This window comes from Pteropus medius, unplaced genomic scaffold, assembly GCF_902729225.1.
Source record: "Pteropus medius unplaced genomic scaffold, Ma_sr-lr_union100, whole genome shotgun sequence".
Taxonomy (NCBI): domain Eukaryota; kingdom Metazoa; phylum Chordata; class Mammalia; order Chiroptera; family Pteropodidae; genus Pteropus; species Pteropus medius.
Window position 1 is genome coordinate 2,377,700 of NW_024356397.1, and position 8,773 is coordinate 2,386,472.

General features: G+C 56.7%; 1 protein-coding gene across 2 annotated transcripts; it reads right to left on the bottom strand.

Moving 5' to 3' along the window:
- Window positions 1–1,626: 1,626 nt before the first annotated feature.
- Window positions 1,627–8,526, bottom strand: LOC120602168 (protein TAMALIN). 2 transcript variants are annotated; one of them, XM_039862176.1, is made up of 8 exons: window positions 8,206–8,526; window positions 6,087–6,136; window positions 4,425–4,479; window positions 4,240–4,342; window positions 3,013–3,106; window positions 2,843–2,909; window positions 2,570–2,636; window positions 1,627–2,111 (listed from the first exon to the last, which is right to left on the bottom strand). In XM_039862176.1, the coding sequence occupies exons 1-8, from the start codon at window positions 8,446–8,448 to the stop codon at window positions 1,627–1,629; spliced, it is 1,164 nt and encodes a 387-aa protein (XP_039718110.1). In that variant the 5' UTR covers window positions 8,449–8,526. The 2 variants fall into 2 exon arrangements, with proteins under 2 accessions (XP_039718110.1, XP_039718111.1); XM_039862177.1 differs by lacking the exons at window positions 6,087–6,136; window positions 8,206–8,526 and adding an exon at window positions 4,809–5,492.
- Between the last annotated feature and the right edge of the window lie 247 nt (window positions 8,527–8,773).

Here is an 8,773-nt window from a genome sequence, read left to right on the forward strand (position 1 = left end):
ATTTAATGAAGTTCTACTATATGCTAGCATTGAGCAAGAAATACAACAGTGAATAAGACAGAAGAGATTCCTGAGCCCTACCATAAGAGGGGTACATCCTAAAGGGGAATGGGGCCAGGCAAAAAACAAAACCCATAAAAGTCCAGACTATTTCAGATGGTGATGAGTGGCATGATGAAATGAAACAAAGCTCTCTCACTGCATGGGTGTGACAGTATTTCGGACAGGGTGGCAAGGGCTTTGGGAGGCACAGTTGAGAACTGAAGGACAACCATGAGAAGAGCAAGTTTAGAGACCTCAGAAGTGGTGGATCTGAAGTGTATTGCGTACACCAAGGCCACCGGAGCAGGAGACAAGGAAATGAGTCAGGCAGGGGTCAGATATCCCAGCATAGGAGCTAGAATCTTGTTCTAGGGGTACTGGGAAACGATTGAGGAGTTCTGGAACAATGGAGTGGTCAGTAGATTTGGCCTGTCACAGATTCACTGGATGATGGCTAAGATCTCTACAGGAGACCCCAGACCCCAGGAAGAGAGGGTGCCAAATACGGTTATTTACACAAGGACAGTTAAGAACTTGAGATGAGACTTGTCCACCACCTGGTATGGGTATTTGGGGAGGGAGGCTCAAGATGCACTGAAACAAGAAGCCCAAGTTCTGAAGAGGCGTGGGGCCTCCAGTTCAGGCCCATACATGTATGTTAAAAATCCCCCAGACTATTTCCCCAGCTGCTGGCCCCAAGCAAATAAGATGTAAAATATAGCGTGTGTGTGTGTGTGTGTACACATGTGTGTTGGAGGTGGGGTGTGCATTGGAGTCAGAGCTTGTCTGATCCCAATCCTCCCCCTCAGGCAGTCACCACGCTGACACAGATGCAAAAAAAAATCCATCAATTTTATACAGTTTGTGGTTCAGAAGCAACGATATGCAAAACGGTAGAACAGTCTGCGCTGCCCCCACCCCACCTGGACATGCTCATTCCTACCCCTCAAAGGGCAGAGAACCCAAGACCCCTGCGTGGCAGGACCCGACTTAGTTGTGGACCCCTGGGAGGGGCCAAGCCCTTAGGGGTCAAGGCTGGGAGCAGGGGGACCAGCACCTTAGTCTCCCTCAGGGAACCACTGGTTAACTGGAACAGTGCGCGCGCGCGTGCGCGTGCGTGCGTGTGTGTGCAGGGTGGAAGAATGTCCCCACCATAGGCCATTTCTCCTCAAGGCCAAGGGTGGGGAGCAAATAAAGCTGAGAAGAGGGCTTCTGGAAGAGAGTCCCTCCCAAGAGGAGTTTTCCTGGACACCCCACAAGGCACTACTGACCAGATGTAGGATGGCACGCCCCATCTTTGGCCTCAAGACCCCTCCCAACCAGAGCTCGCCTGGTTTTCCCCTGCACCTGCTCCCACTGTGGTTTAGGGGAGGAATAAAGGGGTCTGAGGCCTGGGTTCCCACTGGGCAGAAATAAGCCAGGAACCTAGCAGGCCAGCTGGGCTGGCAAGGACCCTCACCCGCTGCTCTGGTCTCCTGGGGTCCCCCTAGGCCAGGCGCCTGCCCCGCCCTTCCCCCCGCCCCCTTTTTGCACTAGTTGGAACGAATAAATAAATAGTACCTCCCACCCCTGCCCACCCCTCCCCTACAACTGGCTCTCCTCCTCCTCCAGGGAGCGGTTGAGTCCAGGGATGAACTTGAGCAGCCGCCGGCGGAAGCTGCGGTACTTGGTTTTGCGCAGACCGGGGCCACACAGGGCCTGCTCTCTGGCCTCAGTCCAGAGCGCGCCCGGCGCGCCCCCGCCACCCCCGGGGCCTGCACACCGCACGCTGGCGCTACGGCTCAATCCCGCCCGAGGCCCGGAGATTAGAGCCTCTGCTGGGCCCAGGCCTGACACGCGGGCGGGGGGCGGCGGTGGAGGTACTGGAGGCTCGGCGCCCTCGAAGAAGCACGTGTGGTAGACGGCGTCATCGGGGTCTCCTCCAGACTGCCGCGCGACCCTGCGAGGGCCCCCGGGTGCAGCCAGCAGGGGTCCGAAGGGCAGCGAGTCTGGGAGCAGGCCAGCCCCGTAGAGGCAGGAGCGCACCGACTCCAACGTGTCATAGATACTTGGGTCCTTCACCACGAGGCCTGCCAGAGCGGAAGACACCAAGGAGGGCCATCAGAGGGTATGGCTAGAACTCCGCAACTTTCTATTGACCATCTGTGTGGCCCTGGGGAGGTCACAACCCCGAACCCCACTTCCCTCATCTGTAAAACAGGAATCACACACTCAGATCCTTATGAGGACCTCTTACTACACAAGAGCCACCGAAGGGATTTGAAACAAGCTCTCTGAGCCTTGGTGTTCCCATTTGTGCAACAGAGATGATACTATCTAATACTTACCTTCAGAGGGCTATTGTGAGAATAAACTAAAAATGTGTGTGCATCAGCCCAGGCGGTATTGTACCCCAAGTAGTAGCTCAGAAAACTTTTCTTTACTTTGGAGGGGGTAGTAACCCACTTGCTCTGAGGCGAAAGCATGGCTGAGGTTATGGGGGTATCAGTAGGGGCACAAGTTGCCCTTCATACCCCAATGTACTCACCATGCACCAGCCGCTGCTCCTGCACCATTAGGGACCTGTATTCTCCCCACTTCTCATACAGGGTTTGCTGCAAGAGACACCACCCGCCTCACTGTCAGGAGCCAGCAAGAAACTAGCAGGAGGTGGGTACAGATGGAAGGATAAGGGAGTACACAGAGGAAAACTTAAAGCTAAAAGGAGGTTCAGACAGATAAACGACCCCCCAAAAAAGAGTGGGGCCGGCAGGGGCTTGGGAAGAAGAGGGTGGAGGCTGGAAATTAATGGCTGCTTTACCTTCAGGTACTGCAGACGAGCCTCCAGTTCTGCCTTCCGAATTGATGTCCCATACAGAGTTTCCAGCCTGAGGATGTTGAGGAATCAAAGGCTAAGTGAGCCCCCAGGTGTGGAAACACTGAAACAGGCTGAGCTCATGAGTCTTCAGGGATCACAGCACCTGGACATACCTGAGAACGTTTCCAGATGCCTTAATGATATCAACGATCTCTCGATGCCGGATGCCTTCCACATTTAGGCCGTTGACACTGGCGATGGTGTCCCCTGCCAAGGATAACAGAATTCCAGCTCCTTATCTCAGACAGAAAGGGTAGGGGTAATAACCCCACAGAATACTCCTGAACCTCCTCCCCCCACCACACCGACACACACGCACACACACTCCTCCTGGTTCTGGAGAAACCTTGTCCAGGCCCAGCACCCTAGCTTAGGGAGCAGGGCCCTAATACACCCACACCTACACTCCACCATCACGAAGCTCTGTCCCCAAAGGCTAAGCCCTCACAGCAACCTTGAGCTGCCCCCATAGTTGGTTATTTCAGTCCAGCCCACAGGGTGTCATGAGTCCCAGTCAAGACAGGAAGAGGGCAGGGTCAGTGGCACCAAGCTAAGAACTAACACTGGCCCCAGGCATGAGAGGCCATGATATCCTGTGCCACTGCAGAGCATCCTGACCTCAGGCAGGGCAAGCCACCATCTCTGAGTGTTCATTTTCTATCTGTAAAAAGGAGGTGTGGATCCCAGCTATGGCTACCTTGGGGATCAAGAGGGAGAGTAGATAGGAAACAACTTTGCAAAGTTGCAACATACCACTTGGCTACCAGGGACTAGTGGTAAGTGGACAAGTTGTTGAGGGCTTAGGGAAGAAAATGGTGATAGAACTGGGGGAGTGTAAATTCATGTAGTCTCAGGCTGCCCCTTCCTGGGACTTAGAATTATAGATTTGGCCAATTCCGAAGGTCTCCTACTAGAGACACCATTTCCTCATTAGAGGAAGTAACACAGGTACGCAGAGTTGGGCCAGGTCAGGGCAAGATGGTCGCTGATCGCCAGTATCAGGCAGATCTAATGAAATTGCTCCTTCCCCAACTCCTGCCCATGCTGGATTGCCAGATTGCCAGGAGGAAGCAGAACAGCAGCAGCAACATCTGGCATTTATCAGGCCCTGGCTCTGTGTCCAGGGAACCCCTCATCACATTGTGGTATGAGGACATCTTATCATCCCCATTAACAGATGGGACTGCTCAAGATCACATAGAAAACGGCAAATGTGCCTGGATCCAAAGCCTATCCATTCTTCTTTCTGGCTTTCCCAAAATAAGACGAGAGTACCACTCTGTTTGGGAGGAAGGTCATACCCCCTTCCCAGAGCCTTATGTCCTGGACTCAGGCCCCACCTGGTGTGAGTCCGGCCAGCTGGGCAGGGCTAGACTCATGGACCCGGCAGACAAAAGTCACCATCTCCACGCGCTGCTCTTCTCGGTGGTGAAGGCCGTACGTCTGTAACAGACAAGGGGACTCTCAGCCCTGGGGTGGGGTGCCCTCCCAACCCTTTACTCGCTCTGCATCTAGCTTCTCCCACCTGGATCTCAAAGCCGAAGGTCTGGTTTTCCTCCTTCTCCAAAGTCAGCACTTTCCTGCAGGAGACACAGGAGCCATATTATCAAGGCTGTCAGAATTTAAAAGGGCTTGGCAGTCCCACAACAGCCCCTCCACTGATGCTGGGGTCGGCTCTAGAACATCCAGGCAGGGCTCACTGTCTCCAGTGACAACTCATTCTCATCACAAGTTGCTGAAAATGTCTCTCCCCATACCAAGCTGAAATCAGCTTTATCCAACCACACAGCATTAGTTAATTCAGCCTCCAGGCGAGGAAGGTGATGAGAATGTCTGGCCCCTAGAGCAGTGGGCTAGCTGAATTTTCAGTCAGTTCCTGCTTTGTAGTGGGCCCCAGAGTACCACTTACTGAGTAGCTGAGGCCCCAGATTCAGCCCCATCCTGGAGCCTCTACTCTACAGCCTTGGGGAGAGGGCTGGCCCCACCCCTAGAGGCCAGTCACGAGGCTCAGCCCAGACCACAGCAGCTCCTCCCAGCTGTGGTGGAGCCAGCCCACCAGATGTGAGGGCTGGGGGAGGGGAGCAGGGAGGCCGTTCCTTCCCGCACTGAAGGCCTGCCCACTGGACACAATGGTCTGGAGCTGCTCCAATTCCTCGCCTGCTGGGGGAGCCCAGAGTTTCCTCTGCTCGCCCCCACCCCCTTCCTTCCCTCCCAACCAGAGGCAGAGTTAAAGCAGCCATCAAAGTCCCCTTCAAGTCTCACAGCCTCATAAAGGCCCTGGAGACTCATGTCCCTGGAGTCTCAGCTTGACCCAGATACCCTCCAAATGCTGAGTGGTAACTCAGCCCCAACCTGAGCTCTTCCCTACTTTGAATGCAGGCCTTTCCCCCTGTGTATTGGGGCAGGGAGCAGAGTGATGAAAAATTCTGTCTACCCCAGTGCTTTCCGGTTTTCTGGAAGGGTTAGCAAACTTTTCTGCAAAAGGTCAGATAGTAAATATGTTAGGCTTTCTTCTTTTGGGGGCCCATTCAGCCTCTGTCATATATTGTTCTTTGTTTTTATTTGAACAACCCTTTAGAAATATAAAAACAACTCAGCTCAAGGGTCAAACAGGCCAACTTGGCCAGCAGGCTACAGTCTGCTGATTCATTTTAGAAGAAGCCAGGCCCAAATCAGGATGGGACACGGCAGAGTGAAGCCTAAGGTCAGCACCTGTGTCTGCCCCCACCTCAGATCCTTCCTAAGAGGGACGCCACAGGATTGGACCATGATAGGACTGAGGTTCTGGAGGCAGGGGCAGCCAGATTCAAGTAGCTGGACAGGGCCTGGCTATGGTCTGGGCCCTCAGAGCTTGCTAGGGCTGGGAGGGCTCAGGGCCCTGAAGACTTCTCTCACGTCCTCCACCTCCCAGATCCATATCTCCCCAGAAAGGGGTAACTGTCAGGGACTGGGAGTAGGATGAGGAGCACTTGATGACTCAAAAGTCCCTACCTCCTTTTTCTGCCACCCCCTTCATACAGTCCACACCCCCACGTGCCCCTCACTCCTAGTGAAGGAGACGTGCTAAAAGAGTGGGAGAATGACTCCCCCTGGACTGGGCTGAGATGCCGTGTCATGCCGCCCCTTACCCCCACCTGGGCACCTCACCCTTTAAACCAGGGCAGGGGCTGGGGTGGTGGTGACTCACCGCTGTTGTTCAGGACTCTGGCTGAGATTCTTCCAGCGGAATCCTGAGCCCTAAGTGGGAAGATGGAGAGTTAGGAAGAAGCAGGTGAGAAAGGGGTTGTCCTTGAGCAGATGCTGAGAGTTCTACTCTGGAAGGTCCGTCACCTGGGCTCCAGGCCTGGACCCAGCACTTCATTCCTTGTTGCCTGTCTGTCTGGTCCTAGTTCCACACCTGCTCAGTGCCACTATCAGTATCACTCCGTAGCTTTCTCCTTAGGCTTTATCTCCATAACTGGGTCTTCAGGAACACAAGGGTCCTCCTGGGTTCCAGATGCATGAACCTCTAAGCCCAGGCTGGGAGTGAGGGTGGGGGGTGGGTAGGGGAGTCATTAATCTAGATATAGTGGTAGTTTCCACTCCCAGGGCACATGACTGCAAGGTCTTAGGCCTCTCAGATCCCTAGAGCTGAGGCACAGGGCTCCTCCCAAACGTTCCCAGAGAGGGGCAGGGGCACTTCAGAGACCCCCTGCCGGTCAGGTCTCTCCTAATCTTTCAGCCACAGACAATGACTTGGGGCAGCTGAGGTCAGGGGCCCAGGTCTGGAGGGCTGGCAATTCCAGCCTAAATGTAGAAAGGCAGGGGTCAGAGGAGCCAAGCCACTGTCCCCAAAGTACAGCCTATTTCAGGGACAAACTGTGGGTCCCAGATGCAGGTGATCAGCTGTACCCAGCTCTACCTGGGTCTCTTGACATTACCATATATTTATTGCTTTCTGGGACAAAAAAAAATCTAGATCTCAAATGTGTGCTTAAGTCTCACTAGACTTAAGGAGAGAGATTGGGAGTTCTTTTTATTTTTTTAGGGGACAGGATATGTGACAGAGCTGAGGGTTCCTACCTTTTTAGGGCCTTTGAGAAACTAAGTCTCGCTCCCTAAATTTTGGTCCTGGAAGAAGGCTTGTCCATGTGCCCCAAAGAGCCCAGGGCCTTCCTGGTGGGCGCCCAACCCCTCCCCCGCCCACCACCCCACTCCCCGCCTCCCACCCCCACCCTCACCCCCAGACTGCCCAAGGCTGGGAAGAGAAGGGAACCCTCTTTCTCTAGAACCAAAGATTGGCCTTAGGGGTGGGGACAGCTCCCAAATGGGACCGGGCAGCATAGAGAGAGAGAGAGACCCCTTTGTCTTTCCAACCTATTTTCATAAAATGCAAATTCTCAACAAGCTGTTCATTGTGTGGGGGGGAGCCAAGGGCCAGGGGAGGAGGAGAGGGCTGAGTGAGGAAAGGCCACCAGCCCCCCTCTCTTTAACCTGGGTCTTGTGTTCCCCCTTCTGAGAGCTCGGATCTCCCTCGGGCCAGAGGAAGAGCCCTTGGAGGAAGGGGAGACTCAGAGGGCGGGCGCGGCCCGCATCCTTCCTGCCCTACGGGCGCCTTGCGACCCCTCCCACTGCGTCCGGTCGCGGCTAAAGTTTAGGGAGCGGTGGCCTCGCACTTCGTACCTCAGACGCAGGGCAAGGAGGCAGGCCCCCAGCCCAGGCATCCAAGTGTCCCCTCAGGGGGGCGAGCGATCTCTCCAATGCGGAGCGTCCACCGCCTTCCCTCTCCACCCTAGGCGCTCGGACCTTCCAGTGGTCTGGGCAAGCGGCGGGACCCCAGCCCTTCGCCTCCCGGCTCCAACTGGAAGAGCCCGAGCGAGGAATCCTGGGACCCTCAAGACACCTGGGCACAGGGAGGCGGGGCGCGGGGGCTGCCGGCCAGATGGGCGAGGAGGAGAAGAGGGTGCTGGGGGGTCAGGAGGGAGAGGAGCAGGATGGGGCTGCGGCGTGTGGGGAGCGGAGTGAGAGCCCCAAGACTTGGGTAGCGTGGAGGTGGGGGATGGCCCCGGGTGCAGGAGGCTGCCGCCTTCCGAGGAGAGGGCCGAGGGCACTCAGCAGGTTTCTCAACGTGGCCATGGAGATCAGTGGGCTGGGGAAGAACGAGGGGGACTCGGTGGACTCCGAGTAGAATGTTGTAGGGGTCAGCGGGGGATATTGGGAGTCCGCAGGCACAGGTCGGAGATGTTGCAGGGTTGAGCGGGTCTGGAGAAAGGGGCACCAGGGTACCGAGAGTGGGCGCCGCGGGATTTGGAGAGTGGGGTACTCACCTTTCGGCGAGGCAGGGTGCCCCCGGACACGGCAAGCGCGCGGTACAGCTCAGCGGGGTGATAGTCCTCCAGCGCCGCGTACAGCTCGTCGCCGGGGGGCCCAGGGCTGGCGGCAGCGGCAGGGGGACCCGAGGCCGGGGTCCCTGCCGGAGCGACTTCCGAGTCGGGAGCCCGGGTAGCGGGGTCCCGGGCGGCCGCCGCCTCCTCCTTCTGCTGCAGCTTCCTGAGTCGGCGGAGGGTCATGGCTCTGGCGCCCCTCGAAGGCGGCGATAGCTCCGCGCGGAGGGACTGGCAGTGGCTCGGGGATGCCAGCCGGGCGGGTGGCGGGTCGCCTCCTTTTATAGAATCGAAGAGCTGGGCGGACCCGGGAGGGCAAGAGGGGAGCGGCCTCCCGGGGGCCCCGCCCCAAAAGCGACAGGCCCCACCCCCAGAGGGTTGCTACCCGCCGAACCAGGCTGGGGAAAGCCTCAGGGACCCAGCGCTCCAGGAAGGGAAAACCTAGCGGCGGAGGAGGCAGCCCTGGACGGTGCAGGGGGCGGGGCGGGGGTCTCCGTGATATCTGGGGCTG

Bases quoted from the DNA above. Each gene is read 5' to 3' on its own strand.
- LOC120602168 (XM_039862176.1), bottom strand. From the start codon at position 8,448: ATGACCCTCCGCCGACTCAGGAAGCTGCAGCAGAAGGAGGAGGCGGCG. The intron at 4,343-4,424 runs GTGGGAGAAGCT...TGTCTGTTACAG, and splicing joins CCTTCGGCTTTGAGATCCAG to ACGTACGGCCTTCACCACCG. The intron at 2,112-2,569 runs GTGAGTACATTG...CCGCTCTGGCAG, and splicing joins GGAGCAGCGGCTGGTGCATG to GCCTCGTGGTGAAGGACCCA.